Genomic DNA, 27038 nt, shown 5'->3' on the forward strand with positions numbered 1-27038 from the left:
CCTCCCTCCCTCTTTCTCTCTCTCTCCTCTCTCTCTCTCTCTCTCTCCCCCTCCTGCTCAGCGGCACGAACGGCTGCAGAATTCTCCCTGGCTGAAGCACTTTCACACAGGTAGGAAGATGGTTTATTTAATCTTTTCTTGGCTTATAAATGTTTATTCAGGTTGGATTTATTTGTATAATATTTGTAGAAGTATAAATAAGGATTTATTGTCGAATTTAATGAGTTCCCTCCCCCCCACCTCGTTCTGGACGCCTAATTTGTAACCTGCGCCTGATTTTTTAATGTGTAGAACAGGTTTTTTCAGTTGTACAAAAATCTTCACTGGCTCCATTCTACTTTAGTTTGGAGTACATTTTCACTGTGGAAACTTTCAAATCAGGCGTCAGTGGCCGGACACGCCCCCTTTTGAAGAAAAAATTCTGTTCTAAACTAGAACCGTTCTACCTGACTAGAACTGCAGAAAAAAAAATGTGGAGAATTGCGATTTCTAAAATAGTCCGTTCTCCACCAGTTGCTCCTAAAAAATCAGGCGCGAATCATGTGGAAACTTGGGCCCAAAGAGTCAGTAAAAGGAAATCAAAGTTAGATTACATTTTAAAATATTAGTAAGTAGTTTACAGTGTTTGTAATGGTGATATCAATAAATGAGAACTTGGTCTAGACAGATTTGAGAGTTACGTTGGCAACGGAGGGTATTGGTCATGTCAGAAGAATACATGATGAGTAAGCATATCAATAACAGTATAAATACTAATTCACTTTGGGAATGGAAGCAAGTCCTCCTTGATTCCGAGGGACTGCCTATGATGGTGATGAAATACTATCCAAAACAAGAATTTTAATTGTGACAAAGACATATTTTACATTGATTTTTACATTTTGTATCTAGAGTGTCTCTTGTGCCATTTCTCCAGAGGAATCACAACTGAGTGTGTGTAGCCTCCGGTGTCGGATGTACTTGCGGGAGGGGGGTGGGGGTGGAGTCATAATTGGCTCAAATAACCACTTATCTAAGTTATCATATATGGCTACATGTTCAACCAGAAAGTACCAACGAGGAACAAGTAACCAGCAGGTATCAAATTACTCTCTTTTTCTCAAAGATACCATTCGCTCAAATAGTTTATTTAATTCTCTTTCTTTATTCACATCAGTGTACACAGCAAACAGTACTTCTAATTTTTTTTTAAATGCATAAAAAATTATGCGGTTCTGATAAATACCCATTTCCCATAAAATTTAATTTCAAAGTTAGAAATGTCTGCATAAAGTTTCCCTTCACATGGATCTGGGCTTCTGTCCAGAGCTTGGAGTTGAAAATGTGACCTGGCCTGAGTGCTGGAGATTTCCCACTGCTGTGAAAAAGTAGTGTGTGTGTGAGCTGCAACAGGGGAGTTTGACTTTTCACCTTGTTTATTGTGCTCAAACAGCCAGGGGGCAGAAAATTTATAAATCAATTTTGAAGGCATGAATTTAAAAAAAAAACATGAAAACTGAAAAATATCAGTATTCTATGCAGTTGAAGCCACTAAATAAACATTTTGAGCTCATGGGATTACATTTTTTTGTGTCAGTGAGGGGGATGTTGATGAGGCAGTTTTATGCTGACATTAGACATTGCAGCTGGAGTGACTCAGTCAGCCAAGCTAGTACTGTGGCATATGACCATGTGTTCAGGTGCTGGTTATTGGAGATTTGATGATGGAAAAACCTCCCTGGTCAGTGCAACACCAATATTGATTTTATTAAGAGCTACAATCCACCATGGAAAGTAAGGAGGAAAATTTATTGTTCAGAGTCATTTAAATAACTTGAGGCTTGTAGCAAAAGCAAAATTGTTCTAATGGGAAACTTTAATTTTTATATAGATTGGGAAGAGCACAGTAGCTCCTCAGAAAGGTAATGAATTTCTTGAGTGTATTCAAGATAGTTTTCTGGAGCAATATGTTCTAGAACCAACAAGAGGGCTGGCCATACTAGATTTAGTAATGATTAATGAGCCAGACTTGGCAGTAAGGGAACATTTATCTAACAGTGATCATAATATGATCTAATTTAATGTTGGGGTAAACCTAACATAGTTACTAAAGTTTTAGATTTTTATAACTTTTAACGGGATGAGACAGAGACTGACAACAGCAAACTGGTCAATGCTGTTGTCAGGTAAAAGCTACAGATGAACAGTGGGAATTTAGCTTAATACAGACCAATATATATCCTTAAGGGAAAAGAGCTCTACTTACCAAATAAAACAGCCATGATCGACAAAAGAAGTGAGACACAACATAAAACTAAAGGAAAGAGCATATAAAGTGCAAAAAATAGTGTAAATTCTGGGGACTGGAAGAGATAATGAAGAACAGCAAAGGAAGACAAAAAAGATAATGTGCTGATAAAAGGAATACCAAAAGAAACCTCCAAGGGGTTTCAAGATTAACACACAAAGTTTTTACAATTATATTAAAAGAAAATGGGCAGTGAAGGGTATTGTGGGCCCTTTAAATACAGATGGTAATATTAAAAATGAAAATAAGGAAAAAATAGTCTTGTTGAATAATTACTTTGTGTCACTCTTCGCAGTGGAGGAAGACAATAATGTAACCTGACATTCCAGGGACATTAGGCTGGAAGATCTTTCCTGAGTTCTCGTTCTCTCTCTCTCTCTCTCTCTCTCTCTCCTCCCCCTAGTCGCTTGCTCTCTCCCAACCTCTCTCTCTGCCCCACTCCCTCTCTCCCTGCCCCACTCCCTCTCTCCCTGCCCCCAGTCAGTCTCTCGCGCTCTCTCTCTCTCTCTCTCTCTTCCCCCCCCCTTCCCCCCCCCCTTCCCCCCCCTTCCCCCCCCCCCCTTCCCCCCCCCCCCCTTTCCCCCCCCCTTTCCCCCCCCCCCCTTTCCCTCCCCCTTTCCCCCTTCCCTCTCTCTCCCACGCCCCCCCTTGCGCGCGCTTCCTGCCCCACTTTCTCTTGTCCCCTGTCCCCGGTAGATAATCACAGCGATATTTTAGGCAAAAGTCTAAATCAGCAAAGCAACGTGGTCGGCAGCTGCACCAGGCTCCTCACGATACAGGCCTCACTTCCGGTTTTGGATTCGTTGAGTCTGTGCGTGAGCGGGACGGGGGGTTGGTAGCGTCCAGGGTTGTCATGCACATGTGTAGCGCGTCGGGGGCAGAATCCAGGGCGCGCATGCGCAGGAAGACGCACAAAAAACTCTTGCAAATAATCACTCCGTCTTTTTAAACAAATTGTGAGTTGTGGCAGCTGAAAAACAGTGAGCTGCTTGTGTACAAGAAATGGCATCTTGACTAAATTAGCTTCATTTTTTAAATAAAAATAAAAACTTTCTGATCCATACTCTTCATTAATGAAAAGTCATGCCACATTTACTACTATGCAATTAAAATCAGCTGTTCTGGTTGCTTCATCTTGTATATGAGGTTGCCTTCAATATCACCCACTTGGCTAAACAGCCTGTTTTTTTAGTTCTTGTGAACACTGGCATGACATGACCATAGTCCAATTGCAATACTTTGGATCGTTTTTAAAATGTTGCTTCCTAATCATGTTCAGAAAACTGAATTTTCATATTTTATAAAATATAGAATTTTGTTTTCCTTTTTAGATCCTCTGTTATGCTTTTGAGTCTTTTCTAAACTTCTTGCCTTAAATTATTTCAGCTCTTTTATTTAGATCACTCTCATGGGCGAGTCTGAAAGCCCTGCAGCTTGCTCTAATGTCGAGGTAGGCTTTTGGTAATGTGCTCAGGAAACAAATGGCAGAACTTGTCTGGTAATTGCTTCTAGTGACTGGGGCTCATCATCTACCTCACTCCAGTCTTTGAAAGTGGTCGACCATCACATTGGAATTTATTTTAAATGTTATAATTTATGCTTGTGGTCATTATTCACATTGCTGCAACCATTCCTCTTGTATAGTCAGTGAATTATTTGCAATGATCACCGAATTATGTATTCCTATTTTTCCTTCCCTGCAAGATGGAGATAGTTTCAAAAGCAACAAAGTTTTTTTTTTAAAAGGGTAGTAATAAAGCTGACACACTGGGAGGAAAAGTAATAGTTTGTACATGGAAGGAACAAGTCATCATACAAAATAAGCTTTTTATTGTATAAATTCCATACTAGAATTAAAAATGTATGCACAAAAATGATCATGCAGTTGTTAGACAAACAGCAGTTGTTATACTGGTCAAGATAAAAAAAATGAATTAAATGACTATTACTTGTGAATTTGTTACATTTTCTGTCAGTGAAAGATTTATCAATGGCTTACTACCACCTATTTCATGTGGAAATTAAGAGTTTTGTTTTGGACTATATTTGCATCAGCATTTATTGCCCAACAGATTTACTCCATTTAGGACCCAGAAAAAGAACAGCAATTTAACATGGGTTATTCAGATTGGGTAATTTAACTTTCGTCGTTGATCCATTTTATTTTAATCATTGTAAGGACTATGTAATTAACTCAAGTCTGCTTGTGAATACAGCGCTCTGCTGCACATTCTTGAATGTGGCTACTATTTTGAAAATTAACAGCTACCTCAATGCTGCATATGATTTTCGTGATTGTAGTATAAACCTTTTGGGGAGGTGGTGGGTAAGCAAGGCAGAAGAAACCCACAATAAAATAATTCTAAGAGTCTGGATAAAGTTGGCTGATCGGCCATTTTTAGACTTCATGTTCTTGTATCTAAAATACCTTGTGCGATTTTTAATACTGTTATCAAATGGCCTTCATGGAAATAATGTTTATTTTATCATTTCCCCCCCCTTCTCTGTTTAGGCCTTACTAACTGCAGTAACGTCTCAGCACATAGAAATACATGAGGGAACTGTTTTGCAGGCTGTTAGAACATGCTACAATATTTATCTGGCCAGCAAAAACTTAATAAACCAAACCACAGCCAAGGCAACACTCACACAGATGTTGAATGTTATATTTGCACGAATGGAAAACCAAGCAGTGAGTATTGAATTCTTGAAGATAGTCAAATCAAAAATTATATACTCTCTCTGGCTTGCAGAACAACAAAATAGTTGTTTACTAGAACATCTCTGATAACTTGTGCATGAAAAACTATCTATATTTGAGGGCTTGCTTATTTTTGTAGCTATAGTATGTTACATGCATGTATTTATTTCTGTGATTGCGGTATGTGAGGGGGACAACTTTACTAGTGCTACCTGAAGTGTGATGAACAAATGTGCGTATGTACCATTGCAATATAATGGATGGATTGATGAATTCCAAATGGTTATTATAATTTTTTTAACTAATTTTTATGCATGAGCATATTATCAAAGTCACATAACTATGTGACTGTGGTAAACTATCCTTCCACATCCTTATTAAGAACATAAGAAACAGGAGCCGGAGTAAGTCATGCGGCCTCTTGAGCCTGCTCTGACACTCGATGAGATCATGGCTGACCTTTGACCTCAACTCCACTTTCCTGCCCGATCCCCTATATCTCGATTCCCGCAGAGTCCAAAATTCTATCGATATCTGCCTTGATTATACTTGGACAATCATACACAGCCCCCTCGGATAGAATCCAAAGATTCACAACCCTCTGAGTGAAGAAATTTCTTTTCATCTCAGTCCTAAATGGTCGACCCCTTATCCTGAGACTATGCCTCATAGTTCTAGACGCTTCAGCCAGGTAAAACAACCTCTTCTACCCTGTTGAGCCCTCTCTGATATGTTTCAATGAGATCACCTCTCATTCTTCTAAACCCCAGAGTGTATCGGCCCATTCTACTCGCTCTCTCCTCATAGGCAACCCTCTCATCCCAGGAATCACTAGTGAACCTCTCTAAGGCAAGTATATCCTTCCTTGGGTACAGAGACCAAAACTGTGCACAGCATTCCAGGTGTAATCTCACCAAAGCTCTATACAATTGCAGCAAGTCTTCCTTACTCTTGTATTCCAGGCCCTTGCAGTAAAGGCCAAAATACCATTTGCCTTCCGAATTGCTTGCTGTACCTGCATGTTCGTTTTCTTTGCTTGTTGTACATGGACTCCCAAAACCGTCTGAAATCAACATTTAATAGATTTTCACCATTTAAAAGAAATTCTGTTTTTCTATTCCTTCTGAAGTGAATAACCTCACATTTCCCCACATTATACTCCCATCTGCCACCTTCTTGCCCGCTCACTTAACCTGTCTATATTCTTTTGCAGACTGTGTCCTCCTCACAGCTTACTTTCACACCTAGTTTTGTATCGTTAGTAAACTTAGATACATTAAACTCGGTCCCTTCATCCAAGTCATTTAATATGGATTATAAATAGCTGAGGTCCCAGCACTGATCCTTTATTCCTACTTTATGTTTTTGGTCCTTTAACCAGCCTTCTATCTATGCTGATGTACTACCCCCAACCCCATAAGCCCTTGTGCGACAACCTTTTGTGTGGCACCTTATTGAATGCCTTTTGAAAATCCAAATATTCTACATTTCTTTATCTACCCTGCTAGTTACATCCTCAAAAACAAACTCCAACAGATTTGTCAAACACAATTTCCCTTTCATAAAAGCATGTTGACTCTGGCGAATCATATAATTTTCTATGTGCCCTGTTACCACTTCCTTAATGATCCTTCTCGACTGATCTGGAAACTTTACATGGGTGGCCACACTATCTTCCTCCAACTCCTCTTTCCCGTTGTCCAGCTGGGTGGGACTGCCCTCACCTGGTTCCATTCTTATCCCTCCTGTCATAGCCAGAGAATCACTCGCAATGACGTCTCTTCCTACTCCTACACCTTTAGATCTAACCTTGGCCCCCTCCTATTTCTCATCTACATGTTGCCATTCGGCGACATCTTCTGAAAACGCAATATGAGGTTCCACATGTAAGCTGACGACACCCAGCTCTACCTCACCACCATCTCTTTCAACCCATCCACTGCATCTTATTTGTCATGCTGCTTGTTTGACATCCAGTATTGGATGAGCAGATATTTCCTCCAACTATGTATTAGGAAGATTAAAGCCATTGTCTTGGGTTCCTTCCACAAACTCTGTTTCCTACCCACTGACTCTATCCCTCTCCATGGTCACTCTGAGGCTGAACCAGACCATTGGCAGCCTTAGCGTCCTATTTGACCTTGAAATGAGCTTCCAACCCATATTCTCTCCATCTCCAAGACCGCCTCTTTCCAACTCCGTAACATCGCTCGTGTCTGCCCTGCCTCAGCTCATCTGCTGAAACCCTTGTCCGTGCCTTTGTTATCTCCAGACTCGACTATTCCTATGCTTTCTTGGTTGACCTCCCACCTTGCACCCTCTGTAAACTTGAGCTCATCCAAAACTCTGCTGCCTGTATCCTAAATCTACCACGTCTCATTTACCTGTGCTTGTTGATCTACATTGGGTCCTGATCTGGCGACGCCTTGATTTAAAAATTCTCGCCCTTGTTTTCAAATCCCTGCATGGCCTCGCCCCTCCCTATCTTTGTAACCTGATTTTCATCGCTCCGCCATTAGTGGCCATGCCTTCAGCTATCTAGGCCCTAAGCTTTGGAATTCCGTCCCTAAACCTCCGACTCTCTACCTCTCTCCTTTAAGATGCCACTTAAAACCTACTTCTGACTAAGCTTGTGGTCACATCTTCCAATATCTCCTTATGTGGTTTGGTATCAAATTTTGTTAAATAGCGTACCTATGAAGTGCCTTGGGACCTTTTACTATATTAAAAGCGCTATATAAATGCAAGTTGTTGTTATCTGCTTAACTATTCATAAAATCAATCTAAAAATCTTTACTCCCACTATGCACGTCTCTCTAAAACTTCTTACCAAATCTTTTCAATGCATCCCAGCATTGCCATCTCCTTTCGCCTACCACAGCGTTGTAACCTCCTACCCAATGTAAACAATGCCATACGAGATGCACTGGTCTTATTTGAAATTGTAGTTGGGAAACTGGCAATAACTTGCAGAAATAATCAGTGCAGGAGTATTAACCTTGATAGGTAGCTAAATATATACAATCAGGAATGTTGTAAAATGTTGGAAATTGTTGATCTATAGAATAGGTGAGAATGTATGCTGACTTTTATGTTGCTTAGTGGAATTTAGATATATAATTCATCAATCTAATTTAGCCTTGCCTTTTTTTGCTGTGTTTTTGTAATAAATTATAATGGCTTGCAAATCAAATATGTGAATTCGATTCGAAGACGAATTATAATTGAAATTTGTACTTGCCAAGTTAATGTTTGTAACAGAAAAAATGTTTGTGTACACATGATAACTGGACCAGGATGTAGGCGGTCTTTATGCAGGATATGGAATCAGAAGCTCAGCTCAGGGTCGAATAGGACACACAGGCTGCGCAAAATCTGTTTCCAACTGAGACAGTGGGCGGGAAAGGGGATGGAATGGAAGCAAATATATGGAATTTGTGCTGGTGGAACGGAAGACAATTTCTTTGGTCTTCCCAATGTTTAACTCTCTCCATTGCAAAGACCACTCACCTTCACCTCTCTAACATTGCCTACCTCAGCCCGATATTGGAATGGTTATCCTTGCCTTTATTACCTCCAGACTCGATTAAGCCAATGCTGCCCTGCCCGGCCTCCCATCCTGGACCCTCCATAAACTTCAGCTCATTCAAAGCCCGACACCAATTCCTGCTCACCTATCACCCCTGTCCTCCCTGATCTATATTGGCTCCCAATCTCTCAATGCCTCAGATTTTAAATTCTCATCCCCTTGTTCAAATCCATTCATGGCCTCACCTATCCCTATCTCTAACTTTCTCCGCCTTACGAACCCCCAAAGACTTCGTTACTTCGATTCTGGCCTGTTGTGTGTTCCCTCCCGACCTTCACCACACCATAGACATCTGTGATTTCAGCCAACTGAGATTCACACTTTGAAACACAGAGGCAGTGGAGGGGTTAGGGAGGTGTAGCTGCGTGTTGTCAGTATGCATGTGGAAGGTGACCTCGCGTTTGTGGATGTTGTCACCAAGGGGCAGCAGATAGAAGAGGATGATAGGTGCCCAAGGATAGATCCTTGTAGGACTGCAGAGGACATGTGCAGGGGGCAAGAAAATAAGTCATTGCTGGAGATGTTCTGGCTACAATCGCATAGTGAGTGGAACCAGAGAGGGCAGTCTCATTTGTGACTGATTTAGGGCTGTTTAGGTGCCAGGTCAGGTGTGGGAACCTCAATAGCGGCCTCTGCTGCTTCCCCATAACCCTTTCCCACCAAGCCAAGCCTCCCCCAGCCTCGCCCTGCCTCAGTCTGGATTCCACATCTTTCTCTGGTTTCTGTTCTGTTTCCCCTCATGCTCTCTCTAAACTCATCTCAACCATAAGACTCTCTTCCTGCTCCCTTGATCCCATTCTCACTAAATTGCTGACTATCCAACTACCCTTCCAGGCTGACATTGTAAATTGTTCTCTTTTCCCCCCCCAACTTGCTCAGGTACTGTCCCTCACTTTCAAACTGCCATCGCCTTTCAAAAAACCCATTCTCCACCCTTGTGTCCTTCAACTACCGTGCCATCTCCAATCTCCTTTTTCCCCTCAGGCCCTTGATCCCAAATCTGAGCCCGTCTTTCCCAAAACTCAACATTTGAGCTCGAAAGTTGTCAAACTTAACACCGAGACCCTCAGAGATGGAAGACTATGCTCTATTTTCAGGTTAAAACTATATCTTTGTGCATACAGCTACAGGAGGTAAAACAAATGGAAAAGGAGAGACTTCGGCAACAGCATAATCTCCAGCAGTCCACTGTAAACCAGTATGAACCTGAATCCCCACAACTGAGTCGACTTGAGGAACAGCCTGTTCTTGAGCTGGCACAAGTGCCTGAATTGGAATCAGACCACATCAGTGAGATGCACAAACATATTCAGGAGGATACAGAGCCAGAAAATGGGACTGACGTTTGTACTGCAGAAAATGAACAAACAGAAGTTGACCAGGCCACAGCAGCTAAAAGTAAATACACATTTGTTCATAAACTCTTGTACATAGTTTTTGTGACTTCGAAAAGTACTGGTTTAAAGAAAAATAATTTTGTTATTTTCTTATACATGCACTATAGGGTCGATCAACTGTATTATTTCTCAGTTCAGTTTCCATATATAGTAGAATGTCGGCCAGTATCCCCCTTTAAGAGAATTGTGCATTGTGCAAGCACATGATCTTACCCGCTCCACTTGAGTAAGATGCTCTGTTCCAGATTGCACCTACAGTTCTTTCCTCCCATTGTCAGAAACAGATCCCTGTAGCCTTCCATACAAGGGATAAAATCTGAATAATCTTAGTTTCTGTCAATGGTAACAAATTTATTGGAAGATAATCCTGCCAGAATGTCAAAAAGGGCATGCTGTTGATGCAGGTTCCAGCCAACGTGCTGGGAAATTAACTGTGGACAGGGAGCGGTTACAAGCTGACTATTTTAACAAGTCACTGGTTGAGCAGTGTTCCACATTGGATTACGCAGCTGGAAGAATGTATCGCTGTCCTAATTGTTATGCACAACATTCGGCAACATTAGTTATTAGTCAGTTGTACTTTTTAGGTTTTGGCTCCAATTATAGATTCAACTGACACAACTTGTAACTGATTGGGAGTGTTCTCGTTACTGATCAAGACTTGGGCGATTGCTTGCCCCTTCTGTTGTAGAAGTAGGCACTGACCAAGTTAATTCTGACACTGAACTCCAGCTAGAAGTGGTTGCAACATCAGCATTCCTTTTGGAAGGCAAAGAGCATCAATGTTAACCAAGGATTGCTCCCAGTACTATTTTGTGACTGCATCTTCAGCTCTTGCGAGCCTGTCCCACCATAGCTTTGTTGTGGTCCCCACTCTATCAGCAGCATGGGGCCTTGTTGTAGTCACCAAAACAAAGGGACCCTTACCTAATTGTCCAAAGCACAGTTCAACATCACTGACCTGGATTATGACATATTTTCGGACCGTGTGGTGAGGATACAGGGATTGGGCTTCCCTTCAAGGACTCACCCCAAAACTCAGCAATAGCACTTTGCTAAAAAGGAACTGATTCATTACACACCCATTCAATTCAACACCTGAGCTGCCTCACAATTAGGTTGTGTGCTTCAGTTGCACCCTACAGCAAGCAAAGGCACTGTACTGTGTTGCTGTTTCTGCAAGCCACATCTTTACAAGGTTTCATCTATCTACCCTAATAGGAACCACAGTGAGGGTCCTCTGAGAAGGTCTATTCCATGCAGTTGCAGTGGTTCCTAGGCCAGATATGGTGTATTATGTGCTCCAAATGGTTCATATTTTCAAAGTCACTTGGTGACATGCCTGTTGTTTTCCAGGTCCAAATGAAGTACAGAGAGTCGATTATCTAGTGTATCTAAATGTCAGACTCCACTGCCCACTCCACTGTCTCTAAATTGTCAGACTGCTTGTCTGGCATCCAGTACTGAATAAGCAGAAATTTCTTCCAACTAAATACTGGAAGACTGAAGCCATTGGGCTCATGGTGTTGCGGGTAATATATTAGCATGGATTGGTTAACAGACAGAAAACAGAGAGTAACAACAACTTGTATTTATATAGCACGTTTAACGTCCCAAGGCGCTTCACAGGGGTATTATGAGACAAAAGATTTGACACCGAGCCACATAAGGAGAAATTAGGGCAGATGGCCAAAAGCTTGGTCAAAAAGGTAGGTTTTAAGGAACGTCTTAGGGGAGGAGAGGATTAGGGAGAGAATTTCAGAACTTGGGGCCTAAGCAACAGAGAGTTGGGATAAATGGGTCATTTTCAGGTTGGTAGGCTGTAACTAGTATGATGCCGCAAGGATCGGTGCTTGGGCCTCAGCTATTTATAATTTATGTTTGTGGTTTAGATGAAGGGACAGAGTGTAATGTATCCAAGTTTGCTGAAGACCCAAAGCTAGGTAGGAAAGTAAACTGTGAAGAGGACTGGGAAAACAGATTGAAGTGTGGGACAGTTGATGAACAGTGGTGTACATTTAAAGAGATATTTCACAACTTTCAAGAAAAATATCTTCCAGTAAAGAGGAAAGGGTGCAAGAGAAAAGAAAGCCATCCGTGGCTAACTAAAGAAATAAAGGACGGTATCCGATTTAAAAACAAGGGCATACAAAGTGGCCAAAAATAGTGGGAGGACAAAAGATTGGGAAGCTTTTAAAAGCCAACAAAAAATGATTAAGAAAGGAAAGATAGACTATGAAAGTAAACTAGCACAAAATATAAAAACAGATAGTAAGAGTTTTTATAGGTATATAAATAGGTATATAAAAAGAAAAAGTGGCTAAAGTAAATGTTGGTCCCTTAGAGGACAAGACCAAGAATTAGTAATGGGGAACATGGAGATGGCAGAAACTCTGAACAAGTTTCCAACAATAATATTCCAACTAACAATATTCCAACAGTGGATAGTCATGGGGCTATACGGGGTAGGAACTTAACACAATCACAATCATTAAGGAGCCGGTGCTCAGTAAGATAATGGGACTAAAGGCAGATAAATCCCCTGGACCTGATGGCTTGCATCCTAGGGTCTTAAGAGAAGTAGCGGCAGGGATTGTGGATGCATTGGTTATAATTTACCAAACTTCCCTGGATTCTGGGGAGGTCCCAGCAGATTGGAAAACTGCAAATGTAATGCCCCTATTCAAAAAAGGAGGCAGACAAAAACCAGGAAACTATCGACCAGTTAGCCTAACATCTGCAGTTGGGAAAATGTTAGAGTCCATTATTAAAGAAGCAGTAACAGGACATTTGGAAAAGCATAATTTGGTCAGGCAAAGTCAGCATGGATTTATGAAGGGGAAGTCATGTTTGACAAATATGCTGGAATTCTTTTGAGGATGTAATGAAGAGGGTGAATAAAGGGGAACCAGCGGATGTGGGCAAATGCATGGCAGATGCAGTATAATGTGGATAGATGTGAGGTTATCCACTAGGGTGGCAAAAACATGAAGGCAGAATATTATCTGAATGGCGATAGATTAGGAAAAGGGGAGGTGCAACAAGACCTGGGTGTCATGGTACATCAGTCATTGAAAGTTGGACTGCAGGTACAGCAGGCGGTGAAGAAGGCAAATGGCATGTTGGCCTTCATAGCTAGGGGATTTGAGTATAGGAGCAGGGAGGTCTTAATGCAGTTGTACAGGGCCTTGGTGAGGCATCACCTGGAATATTGTATTCAGTTTTGGTCTCCTAATCTGAGGAAGGACGTTCTTGCTATTGAGGGAGTGCAGCGAAGGTTCACCAGACTGATTTCCGATAATAAAGGACTGACATATGCGGAGAGACTGGATCGACTGGGCCTGTACTCACTGGAGTTTAGAAGAATGAGAGGGGATCTCATAGAAACGTATAAAATTCTGACGGGACTGGATAGGATGCAGGAAGAATGTTCCTGACGTTGGGGAAGTCCAGAACCAGGGGTCACAGTCTTAAGGATAAAGGGTAAGCCATTTAGGACCGAGATGAGGAGAAACTTCTTCACTCGGAGAGTTGTTAACCTGTGGAATTTTCTACCACAGAGAGTTGTTGATGCCAGTTCGTTAGATATATTCAAGAGAGAGTTAGATATGGCCCTGATGGCTAAAGGGATCAAGGGGTATGGAGAGAAAGCAGGAAAGGGATACTGAGGTGAACGATCAGCCATGATCTTATTGACGGGCCGAATGGCCTACTCCTGCAACTATTTTCTATATTTGGACATCCAGAAGGCATTTGACAAGGTGCCACACAAAAGGCTACTGCACAAGATAAAAATTCACGGGATTGGGGGTAATATATTAGCATGGATAGAAGATTGGCTGACTAACAGAAAACAGAGTCTGGAAAAATGGTTCATTCTCTGGTTGGCAATCAGTAACGAGAGGGGTGCCGCAGGGATCAGTGCTGGGACCCCAACTATTTTCAATCTATATTAACGATTTGGAAGAAGTGACTGTAACATAGCCAAGTTTGCTGACGATACAAAGATGGGAGGAAAGGCAATGTGTGAGGAGGACATAAAGAGGCTGCAGGAGGACACAGAAAGGCTAAGTGAGTGGCAAAAATTTGGCAGAAGGAGTATAATGTTGGAAAGTATGAGGTCATGCACTTTGTCAGAAAAAATCAAAGAGCAAGTTATTATTTAAATGGAGAGAGATTGCAAAGTGCTGCAGTACAGCGGGACCTGGGGGTACTTCTGCATGAAACACGGGGATGGTATTGTATGTAGGTACAGCAAGTGATCAGGAAAGCCAATGAATCTTGGCCTTTATTGCAAAGGGGATGGAGTATAAAAGCAGGGAAGTTTTGTTACAGCTGTACAGGGTATTGGTGAGGCCACATCTGGAATACTGCGTACAGTTTTGGTTTCCATATTTATGCAAGGATATACTTGCTGTGGAGGCAGTTCAGAAAAGGTTCACTAGGTTGATCCGGGGATGAGGGGGTTGACTTATGAGGAAAGGTTGAGTAGGTTGGGCCTCTACACATTGGAATTCAGAAGAATGAGAGGTGATCTTATAGAAACATATAAGATTATGAGGAGGCTTGATAAGGTGGATGCAGAGAGGATGTTTCCACTGGTGGGGGAGACTAGAACTAGAGGGCATGATCTTAGAATGAGGGGCTGTCCATTTAGAACTGAGATGAGGAGAAATTTCTTCTGAGGGTTGTGAATCTGTGGAATTTGCTGCCTCAGAGAGCTGTGCAAGCTGGGATATTAAATAAATTTAAGACAGAAATAGACAGTTTCTTTATCGATAAGGTGTTATGGGGAGCGGGCAGGGAAGTGGAGCTGAGTCCATGATTCAGCCATAATCTTATTGAATGGCAGAGCAGGCTTGAGGGGCCTTATGGCCTACTCCTCCTATTTCCATTAAATATGGAAACCAAAACTGTATACAGTATTCTAGGTGTGGCCTCACCAATACCCTGTATAACTAGCAAGACTTCCCTGCTTTTATACTCCATCCCCTTTGCAATAAAGGTCAAGATTCCATTGGCCTTCCTGATCACTTGCTGTACCTGCATACACCAGGAACCCCAGGTCCCGCTGTATTGCAGCACTTAATTTTTCTCCATTTAAATAATAACTTGCTCTTCGATTTTTTTTTCTGCCAAAGTGAATAAGCTCACACTTTCCAACATTATACGCCATCTGCCAAATTTTTGCCCCCTCATTTAGCCTGCAGGTTTTTGTGTCCTCGCACATTGCTTTTCATCCCATCTTTGCATCGTCAGCAAACATGGCTACGTTACACTCGGTCCCTTCATCCAAGCCGTTAGTATAGATTGTAAATAGTTGGAGTCCCAGCACTGATCCCTGCGGCAGCCCACTAGTTACTGATTGCCAACCTGAGAATGAACCATTTATCTCAACTCTCTTTTCTGTTAGTTAGCCAATCCTCTATCCATGCTAATATATTACCCCAACCCCGTGAACTTTTATCTTGTGCAGTAACCTTTTATGTGGCACCTTGTCAAATGATTTCTGGAAGTCCAAATACATCATATCCACTGATTCCCCTTTATCCACCCTGTTTGTTACATCCTCAAAGAATTCTGTGCACTGTTTTGGTCTCCTTATCTAAGGAGGCATATACTTGCTTTATAGGCAGTGCCATGAAGATTCCTGGGATGAGAGGATTGTCCAATGAGGATAGATTGCGTAGATTGGGCCTATACTCTGGCGTTTAGAAGAATAAGAGGTGATCTCATTGAAACATAGATTCTGAGGGGGCTTGACAAGATAGGTGCTGAGGGGCAGTTTCCCCTGGCTGGAGAGTCGAGAATGAGGGGACATAGTCTCCAGGTAAGGGGTTGACCATTTAACATTGAGATGAGGAATTTCTTCACTCAGGGTTGTGAATCTTTGGAATTCCCTACCCTGTGGATGATGAATCGTTGAGTATATTCAAGGCTGAGATACACATTTTTGGACCTTAGGGGAATCGAGGCATATGGAGATCGGGCAGGAAAGTGGAGTTGATGTTGAAGATCAGCCATGATTGTATTGAATGGCTGAGCTGCCTCGCGGAGCCTTATGGCCTACTCCTGCTCCTAACTCTTATGTTCTTATCATTGCCTTCGGTCCCCGTCGCAAACTCCATTCCCTAGCCACCGATTCCATCCCTCTCCCTAGCATCTGCCTGAGGCTGAACCTGACTGTTCGGAACCTTGGTGTCATATTTGACCCTGAAATTAGCTTCTGACCACATATCCGCGCCATAACTAAGACTGCCTATTTCTATCTCCGTAACGTCGCCCGACTCAGCACCTGCCTCAGCTCATCTGCTGAAACCTTCATTCGTGCCTTTGTTGCCTCCAGACTTGACTTTTTCAATGCACTCCACGCTCTGCCCTATGTAAACTTGAGGTAATCCAAAACTCTGCTGTCCGTGCCCTAACTTGAACCAAGTCCCATTCACCCATCTCCCCTGTGCTTGCTGACCTACATTGGCTCCCAGTTAAGCAAAGCCTCGATTTTTAAATTCTCATCCTTGTTTTCAAATCTCTCCATGACATCGCCGCTCCCTATCTCTAATCTCTCCAGCCCACAACCCTCTGGGATTTCTGCGCTCCTCTAATTCTGGCTTCTTGAGTGCATCCCTGATTTTAATCACTCAACCATTGGTGGCCATGCCTTCAGCTGCCAAGGCTCTAAGCTCTGGAATTCCCTCCATAAACCTCCCTGCCTCTCTCCCTCTGTTTTCTTCTTTAAAACCTACCTCTTTGAGCAAGCTTTTGGTCATGTGCCCTAATTTCTCCTTATGTGGCTTGGTATCAAAGTTTATTTTCTGACACTCCTGTGAAGTGTCTTGGGACGTTTTACTACCATAAAGATGCTATATAAATACAAGTTGTTGTTGTTGTAGCAGTGGAAAGTTGTTCTAAGGTGTCAAAAGTAACTTTCTTTAGGGTAAATGTCCAAATGTACATGACCTACTCCAAGGCTGCTTGAATCAAGCTTTCATACAGACTGCACACCCAAATCAGTTTGATTCTCACTTGCTATTGCCAGGAATCAAGTAGATTTCTGGCAATAGCAGGTAGTCCACCAGAGTGGACAGTATTGGGCAACCAGCAAATTTATTCCAAAATTTGCTGATTAGGCCCTCAATAATAAAGCTGGTGTGGCTATTGAGGGAAGGAGCACTTGTTTTTTTGCCCAGCCTTTAGAAGGAACTGATGGAGCTTTCTGTCTCGCATAAGGTCAAGTTCACATTTCAACAAGCATTAGCCATCAAACAATCTTATCACGCTTAAAGATGTTGCTAGATTTGGGACTCTCTCCAAACCTACTGCGGAGCTACATCACACCCATTTTTACGATCAGCTGCTTTTTATCATGATTACACTAAGGGAGTACGAATTGTGTCTTAATTTATGAGATGCTTGGAAAATGCAAACTCTCATGCCCTACTCTGATTCTGAATTTGGTCATGAACAAGTTGATATCAAATGGTTTAGAATCCTTGGGCTTCAGCAATCTTAAGTTTCTCTCCCTCAAGTCTGGGTATCTTACTTGCCTTTTCCTCAACATGGGTTGTTAGTGAGCAGCTTATGCTGATGGTGGATCCAGCTTATGTTACTCGGTATGTAAATCATATAATGGTTACAGCACAGAAGGAGGCCATTTGGTCCTTGAGTCTGTGCCCGATGGCAGTTTACCTGCCTTACATTGTTTCTGAATTACACTTGCATCAGAAAATCACAGTGTGGAATTTCTACTCACTACCACTAATTTCTGCCAGTGAACGAATATACCACTTATTTTAGTACAAGCACATATGAAGATTGGATAAAGAGGTTTCATAGAAAGTTAGAGCTCACTCTGCTGGTACAGTGGCCATTTCTTGGGTCAACATATGGAGGTTCTACTTGAGGCTATCTTCAAGGCAACAACATAGAGAACATACATGCTTTTCCTAATCTGTAATGTCTTGTGCTGATTGCTTAGGGTGATGAATGGTTTGCTGTAAGTTGCTCTGAAGATACAAGTCTTCAGAAACATCACCACCAAGAATCCTTTCACTACTTTGGTATTCCTGATGTGGGGATTGAATGAAAAAAGAAAATGTTGGGTTACCTGCCTTCAGTATGATCCTCCTCAATTTTTGCAGCAGAACTTTTGCATACAAAATTCGTTCTGCGTTTCATGCTGCACCATACTCACTTATCTAACCAAATATGACTTGGAGCATTTTCCTGTTATTTTTGGTTTTCAATGCTCTGCTCTTTACAGGATCTTAATCCTGCCTTTTCTGGGCAAAGAGCTAAGGTAATAATGCCAGAAAAGGAGAATATAATGTAAATGCTCTCAAAGGACAATTCCTTGAAGAGCAAATACCCAGGTGATTTTTCCCAAGATTGATGGACTGCATCCTATCATATGTGGAAGCTGAACTTTACAATTAAGGAAGACTATACTGAAGGTAGGTGGTCTATTATTTTGCCTCTGAGTTTTGTAAGATATTAAGATCAGAGCACCTTGAGTCAATGATAATTCAGTTATGGAAGAGAATGAGGTAGTATGTGGCAATGGAGCCAATACTTTATGGTAGTTTGAGTACATTCAAGGTGTTCAGATATAATTAGCTTCTACCCAGGTATTTTTTCAGATATTTATCACAAAGAAGCAGAAAGATATTCATAAAATTAAAACATCTAGGCCACTAATAAATTCCATGAGATATACATTATTATTAATATAAATAATTTATCATCTTTACCTATAATTAAGGGTCTGTCCAGTGTGTGTGTAGTGCCTTTGGAGAAAATGAAGTAACTGTCTTCACTTGATGCTATTCTATATTATTTCATCATGAAAGCCACAGCAGTTGTGAATTAGTCTGGTAAGATTCAGGTAAATTTCATTATAAAGTCTCAGTAGTACTAGTAAATTTCTGTTTTCTGTGACCCTGCCATACAACTTGGTGCTTTGGGAGAGCAAATGAGGAACTCGGACAATACCCTGCTCCATGATGTTTCACCCATTACTTTTATTGGATGGAAAATTGTGGCAAGCACATGCCTGCATTCCTGATATGTGCTCCCAAAACACAAAGTTGTATGCTGGTAAAATTGAAGTCCAATTTATTATCAATTAACAACCTTAAAGAGAGAGGGATCAAATCTTGAACATGGAGATATAGAAGGCTCTCTTGAAGATAACCACAGTTAATGGTAAATTACTATTTTCTGTCTGGAGCTTATAAATTATAATGCTATAGAAGTCGCCATTGTAATTGCTGCTATCTGTGGCATCGATGAAGAGTTAGACAGTGGGAGCTTTTGTATCATGCCTATTTGACCTCTGTTTGAAGTGAATAGATGATGAAATTTCATCAACTTGAGTCAGAAGATCTTAAGGGAAAAGAGGAGGATTAACAGGGAAACTGCATGATATCCCTAGGTGGCCCTTTTTTCTCTTACCGTCCACCACCACGATGACTATTGGCAGTGCTTTCATGCTATAGTTTTTTGTAAAAGTTGTTGAATCTGAGCCTTTTGTTCGTGCCGAGGCAGCCACTCAACTGGACATTTTTTTTCCTGGGGATTTCAAAGCAGGAAAACCAGCAAAATAGCTAGTAAATTATTTTGTTACTAGTACTACTGAGACTTTATAATGGAGATGTCCATCTGTCTTGTGCTTCTCATGTATATAGTGCATCTACAAAGGCTTGTGTTTGCAGTCTAGAAAGGGAGTTGTACTGGTGGCTTGTGAAGTTTGTATTGAAACACTATGGCCCAGATTTTGTGGTGGGAGTAACAGTGAGGCTATCGGCACTCATCATTATTAAGGAGTAAATCGGACAGCAACCTTCGACGTCTCATGCACAATTAAACACGGAAATCTGGAAGTTGCAGTTTGATTTTCCCTGCTACTCCATGAGCTTCGCTACACTGTGCCTCGCTGAGGTTTATGGCATTCAAACACATATGAAGGATGTGAAGTTGCGGTACTTGCCCACTAGATACTGACTAATCATGCCAGAAAAAATTAGGGCATGTCCATTCAAGTGTAAGTGAATTTTTAACGCTGTGCTAAGTCTTAATTACTACCCAGCTCTCTGGCACTGAAAATTTAATTTTACAAGTGTGGAGGCTCATTCCTTCAGATTTTTATTATTATTGGAGATTTGAAATAAAGTATTTATGTCTCTTTTATCTCACTCGTAATCCCATCTTCCTTTCCCTCTTTATTTTTATTTCTGTACATGATTTTACATTGCATTAAATATTCTAACTTCCACTTCCTGGTTCAGACTTTGCTTGACTCAGTAAGGATCCTTCAATATGATAGGTTGAAGAGACACGTTGCTTGCCCCGTTTACACAGGTCCCAGAAACCATGTAGAGGGCGCTGCGCTGTATCGTATTCCTGATAGCCATGCAAAAGCCCATTAAAAGTCTGTGGATAGCTGTAAGCGTAATGAATGGTGAGCGCTGTTCGTTTGCTGCTCACTGCAAAATCCGAGCCATTGTTTGGCTGAATAGCGATAACTTAACTCATCGTATGGCCCATTGTGTAATTAAGTAACCAAAAAAGAAACAAATTCAACTCTTAGTGGAAGGACTTGTATATAAAATGATGTTATAAGACATGAAGCAATACGTCTGTACAGCTTTTCTTCAAAGGCACTGCCGATGCATAGATATTAAACACCTGGTTTTGACAAACCAGTGTAACAATGTAATTCCATGTAACAAAATAAGTATTGATGTTTTATATTGATGTCATAATATTATTGTATTGCTGAAGGCATATCTAAATAAAATTCAAACTGTACCAAGATTTCACATTGGAAGAATCATCCTCAAACTCCATCTTTCTTTATTTGAGACAAAGTCAGGGCTTGTTTTATCCATGCTTGCTTTTATTTTGTTAATTTATTCCTGGCTGGCTGATTTGTTCTGAGCATTTTATATTCTGTCCTTGTACAAGGTTTTGCAAAAGGGATTGCAGGCAGCAGTCATGGGGAGGGTCTTGCATTTGAGGATAATGTACATGAAATTGTACAGAACATTCTACAAGAGTTGGTGACCACTGTTGTTGGAGGTAGTGTATTCATTTTCATCTATTAATTTATTTTAATGTTTTTGTTGTACATGTGTAAGTCCTCATAACACTTTTGTTTCTCCTTGATTTTCTTTGATGCCTTAGTCTCGCATGATAATTTTTCCCCTTTCTGCCAGTATAAGTTGCAATTGGGCTGGTAGAGTTGAAGTTAATGGCATTGATTGTGTATAGATTCTTTTTAAACATACTTTTGTAATTTACTGCACATTTTACATCTAGAGTAAAACACAAATTGGGCATCGGATGACAATTATGTAATCAGGAAAGTTGGATCAATGCAATAAATGATATGTAATCATTTCTTATCAGCAAATTTAAAATCTAAGGCAGGCAATGAATTTGATATGACTGACATTGCACAGAAATATCAGGTAATGATGTAACGTAGGATTATTTGGTGGTAGTGAAAACTGCCGTGATGTAACGGTGAAAAAGGCAAATTACAATCTGATGTTTGAAGACATAAGGCTAGAAATTTGGTTCTCAGCGGAAAAGGTATTTTTTTGCCAAAATTTCCGTTATCGCTTCGCTTTCGCTATCAAGCCATAAATTGAAGCTTTAATTTGTGCAGCGGTAAAAATCGGCGGTGCACGAGGATTCGCGGCACAAAGCACGATCCTCGGCAACTGCGAATTGGGCCTTGGGAGGGTGGAAAAACACCCAAAAAAATAAATTGGGAAAAAAAAAATTCACGAAACATTTGCAAGATACTTATCTATTGAATCGCTGAAAAAGAATTAAAAAATAACATTTCTTTTAAGTTACCTTTTTTGCAGGTCTTCATACTTACCACTGCTCCAAGGGCTGCAACGCAGCTTTTTACATGTCGGTATTTTTCGTGCAAAATACAGGCACGCAGAGAGCCAAAATTGTGGCGCAAACACTATTTCGGGTCGTGCACGGCGACGCTCCTCTCCCTAGCGGTACTTGAAAACCGCCGCCGCAAAACATCACCGAAATTTCCGCCGACCGTTTTTTTGTCAAATATTGTGAAATATCGCAAAAAACGGTCGCAAAGTCAGCGAATTTCTAGCCCGTAAGTTTTTACAGCGCAAATGATTTACTCTGTCACATTTTCTACCATGTTTGGAGAGTTGACTGAAGTCTTGAGTCTTGGGTGGTGGAAATAAATAGCCGTTAATAGAAACATAGAAACATAGAAAATAGGTGCATATAATGTATTGAAATTACTACATGTAATAAAGCATCATATTTATGTTAAAATATTTTACTTTTTGATTTCTGTTAGTTTTAAAATATTCTTTTCCACTGTGCAACTAATGCAATGATATTTATTTATCTTTTAATTTGCAAGGCACAACTGAGCAAACAGAAAAAAAACTAATGAATTAATCCTGGGACCTCCTGGTCCATTCGCTTCAGCAGTGCACCATGCAGTGCATTTATTCACTGATCCACCAGGAAACTTAGAATATTTAAAAACATTTGAAATACATCTAGATTGGGAGTGTCAATTTATAGAATTAACTTTTTAAGAAAAACAACTGAAGATGACTGCATACTTTTTTTTATACAATTGCAGATGAGTCCTTATTAAATGTAATTAATTAAATAGCTCAAATGAATTCTCTAGAATTGCAATGGTTTATTTTAAGAAAATAATTTACAGACATATGATTGCATTTGAAGATGGTAATTTATCTTATCAAGTTTATTTTGAAAATGGAAATCTTTTTATCCATTTTAGGCTATGCTATGTTTCTGTAATACCAGTAGTCAATAGTTTGTGCTGTTCCTGATAGCTGCCACTTTCTGAAGTGCAAAACTGCGCTGATACTTCAAACCAACGATGTGATGCGATATCTAGTCACCATTGATTTCATGGAGATGGAGCTCAGATGCAGTGACATTTGTGCTTGTTTACAGGCGCTATTTTTTTGGCAATACAAATTCTGGAGAGTGTATACGTCAAAACCCAATTAAATTTTGTAGCAGCTGACAGCAGGTGCTTTTAAAGCCTTTATGTTCATGCCAATTTCGTGCAGCGAAGAGGTCGCCCTTGTTAAATTCGAACATAAGACCATAAGAAATAGGAGCAGGAGTAGGCCATTTGGCCCCTCGAGCCTGCTCCACCATTCAATAAGATCATGGCTGATCTGATCATGGACTCAGCTCCACTTCCCTGCCCGCTCCCCATAACCCTTTATTCCCTTATCGTGCAAAAATCTGTCTATCTCCATCTTAAATATATTCAATGATCCAGCCTCCACAGCTCTCTGGGGCAGAGAATTCCATAGATTTACAACCCTCTGAAAGAAGAAATTTCTCCTCATCTCAGTTTTAAATGGGCGCGGCCCCTTATTCGAAGACTATGTCCCCTAGTTTTAGTTTCCCCTATGAGTGGAAATATCCTCTCCATCAACCTTGTCGAGCCCCCTCATTATCTTGTATGTTTCAATAAGATCACCTCTCATTCTTCTGAACTCCAATGTGTAACCTCCTCAACTTATCCTCATAAGTCAACCCCCTCATCTCCAGAATCAACCCAGTGAACCTTCTCTGGACAGCCTCCAATGCAAGTATATCCCTCCTTAAATAAGGAGACTAAAACTGTATGCAGTACTCCAGGTGTGGCCTCACCAATACCCTGTACAGTTGTAGCAGGACTTCTCTGTTTTTATACTCTATCCCCCTTGCAATAAAGGCCAACATTCCATATGCCTTCCTGAATATTTGCTGTACCTGTATACTAGCGTTTTGTGTTTCATGCACAAGGACTCCCAGGTGTCTCTGTACTGCAGCACTTTGCAATTTTTCTCCATTTAAATTATAATTTGCTTTTCTAATATTTCTGCCAAAGTGGATAACCTCACATTTTCCCACATTATACTCCAACTGCCAAATTTTTGCTCACTCACTTAGCTTGTCTATATCCCTTTGCAGATTTTTTTGTCTTCCTCACAATTTGCTTTCCCACCCATCTTTATATCGTCAGCAAACTTGGCTACGTTACACTCGATCCCTTCATCCAAGTCATTAATATAGATTGTAAATAGTTGAGGACTCAGCACCGATCCCTGCGGCACCCCACTAGTCACTGTTTGCCAACCAGAAAATGACCCATTTATCCCGACTCTCTGTTTTCTGTTAGTTACCCAATCCTCTATCCATGCTAGTATATTACCCCCAACCCCGGGAGCTTTTATCTTGTGCCGTAACCTCTTATGTGGCACCTTATCGAATGCCTTCTGGAAATTCACATCCACTGGTTCTCCCTTATCCACCCTGCTTGTTACATCCTCAATGAACTCCAGCAAATTTGTCAAACATGATTTCCCTTTCATAAATTGTTGATAATGTAGTCCAAGTTGTGTGATGTTATGAATCAGCAATTATGGTAGTGGATGGATCATCAGCTGAAATTTTACATTACTGCAACCAGTTTTATAAGTGTGACTTTCAATGTGAGCTTAGATTTGTCTACTATATTTAATATTACTGAAGAGGATGTTGTATCTGCAGAAAGGGACCTTAGTCAACAAAAATGTGTTGCTTACCAGCAGGAAACATTTGATGTCACGCTTCAAAATGCCTTCGCTTTGTTATGATGAAGTTTTGTAAGCTACAGCTTGGCTGTAATGTGATGATTGCCTCAGTCATTTTTCCAGACAATGCAAGTTAAGACTGAAATGTCAGTACAACTTTGTTTTTTGGGGCAAGGGAGAGGATTTGTAACCAGTTTTATCCATGTGGATTTTGGGAGCATATGTATTTGAGCTGCAATTTTTGTTGACTGATTGGAGAGCTGTTGTCGTAGGTAAAGGATTTCAGTCGTAATATTTTGCCAAATAATTTCTGTTTATTTTATTTTTGATTTTCCCCCTGTTTTCTTCCTCCCTTTTAAAGGACCTCTCCCTACCACGCATCTGGGAGGATGGGACGATGTGGGCTGTGGGCCTCCCCAGTACCATCCTCAGTGCTGCTGTGATTGGCCAGTAAAAAGTGCAGTTGAAGGTGGGTGAGGCAGTGCCAGTTTTTCCTACCCCTCCTTCAAAAAAGATATTAAAAAACAATCTGAGCCTGAAACTCGTCCACAGATTTGAGTGATAGGCGGCAGCCCAGTACCTTCAAACCATGAACTTGTGGTGGCTGTACATGACAACTTTTTAGATTTTAGTTTTGTTGATTATTTTTGGAAGTCTATTTGCAGTTACCTGCAATATTTAGAATTGTTTTAAATTACTTATCACTATTTTAGGATGTTTGAAATCTTATTTTTTATGTATGTCCGACTTTTGAAGTTAACTGTACCTTGTTAGTAATTTAGTACCATATAGTAAATTAGTTTATAACTGTTATTCCTCACTTGTTAAATTTTACTGACATGCCTTTTCTTCAAAGTGGTGTCCAGTTTTTGAACAGTTTAGTTTTGTAAAGTATTTAACTGAAATGTTATCTTTCAGATTCAGAAGAGAAACCAGGTGGGAATGGTTGTTCTGAAAGTACAACTGGCACCCTAGAAGATGAAACTCTCGCAGTCAATGACACAGACAACGTTCATTCTAATGGAATTCCAGGGACTCCAATCTCCGTGTCATATACCCCATCACTGCCTGATGACAGATTGTCTGTTTCGTCCAGCGACACTCAGGTGATGCCAAATAAAAAGAGATTAGATTTATCCCTTAATACTTTTCATATAAAGTTACTGTATCCCTTTTCAATTGATATGTGGGAGCAGGTTTTTGTTGGGTGTTAAAAAATAAATCTAGTGGTAACTGTGCGTACAATCTGACTGAGAAACTTGGACGGTAGTAAACAAATTATTGAAATAAAACCAAGTGAAATTACACATACTGCTATTAAATTATTCTTTTATTTAAACAAGAAATAATACAAACATTTTGAAGTGGATTTTCGTATTTGTTTTGAAAGCTGAAGTTAAGTGTTTGAAAATTTTAATAAGAGCACACATTTTGAGTTTATCATGGCCATAATATAGGGCCCAAATTTCCCCAACCCCTTTTTCCGGCACGCACTCCCGAGATATGCCGACTTTGTGCGCTTAAAACGGCGCCAAAAAACGTACTAACGATTCTGGCCGCTCTGCTGTGTGTCCCGGGTCCTGGCGCGGTGTTTCTCATGGAGTGGGGGGCGGAGCTAAAGCCCTGCGCCGAAAACCGTGCCGGCAGCTGTCCACATGCGCAGTAGAGCGTTTGCACATGCGTAGTAGAGCGTTCGCGCATGTGCAGTAGCTCCTCCCATGATGGTGGTGATGATGCCTGCAGAGTGTGACCCACTGCGTCCCGCCCCTATCCTGGGCCGAGTGGCCTGCCGCACAGGCCGGCCGCTGCCTTCCCGCGCTGAGGGCTACAACAAACAGGTTGGTGGGGGGAAGAGTTTTAATCGGGGAGTGGGTGGTGGGGAGAAGAGAGTTTTGATCGGGGGACGGGGCAGGAGAGAATTTTGATCGGTGGGGGAGAGAGAGTTTTGATTATCGGTCGTGAAGTTTGTTGCAGAAGTCTCACAACTAGCAGTGTTGAAGTGGAGGGATACTGTTGTCTGGTTTTCCAGCACCCAAACCTATTCACTTCTGCTTTTAGAAATTCACCAACTGTCACAACTAATCAGTTATGTTAAAATTAACTGGAAGGACTTGCTAAACAAATGGTTTTGCTTTAATTGTAGGAATGTGGAATCACTCCAGGAGGTCCTTCTAGTGCTAAGTTCTCTCACATTCTGCAGAAGGATGCTTTTCTGGTCTTTCGGTCATTATGTAAACTTTCCATGAAGCCACTTTCTGATGGTCCTCCAGATCCAAAGTAAGTGCAGCAGACAGAAATAAGTTAGGTTCATAAATAAAGTGCTAATAGAGAATATACCATTTTGAAATAAAAACTATTGAAATATTCCTTCAGCTAATTTATAACCGTTTTATTTAGTTCAGGTTGTACTTCATAAATATATTTTCCCAGTGGGTTACTTGTATTGCACTTTAGATCA

At 40.9% G+C, this 27038-nt stretch overlaps 1 protein-coding gene across 3 annotated transcripts in view; it reads left to right on the forward strand.

Moving 5' to 3' along the window:
* The window catches only part of arfgef1 (ADP-ribosylation factor guanine nucleotide-exchange factor 1 (brefeldin A-inhibited)), a 375012-nt gene that overhangs the window by 112305 nt on the left and 235669 nt on the right, over positions 1-27038 (forward strand). For 2 of the 3 annotated variants that reach the window (XM_070891344.1, XM_070891351.1), the window contains exons 5-10: positions 4800-4979; positions 9702-9975; positions 20940-21053; positions 24942-25049; positions 25499-25686; positions 26724-26857. In XM_070891344.1, coding sequence (XP_070747445.1) covers positions 4800-4979; positions 9702-9975; positions 20940-21053; positions 24942-25049; positions 25499-25686; positions 26724-26857 — 998 coding nt within the window. The remainder of the gene's footprint in view (positions 1-4799; positions 4980-9701; positions 9976-20939; positions 21054-24941; positions 25050-25498; positions 25687-26723; positions 26858-27038) is intronic. The other variant, XM_070891358.1, reaches the window with a different exon arrangement.

This window comes from Pristiophorus japonicus, chromosome 1 (genome assembly GCF_044704955.1).
Source record: "Pristiophorus japonicus isolate sPriJap1 chromosome 1, sPriJap1.hap1, whole genome shotgun sequence".
In the NCBI taxonomy this organism is placed as follows: Eukaryota; Metazoa; Chordata; class Chondrichthyes; family Pristiophoridae; genus Pristiophorus; species Pristiophorus japonicus.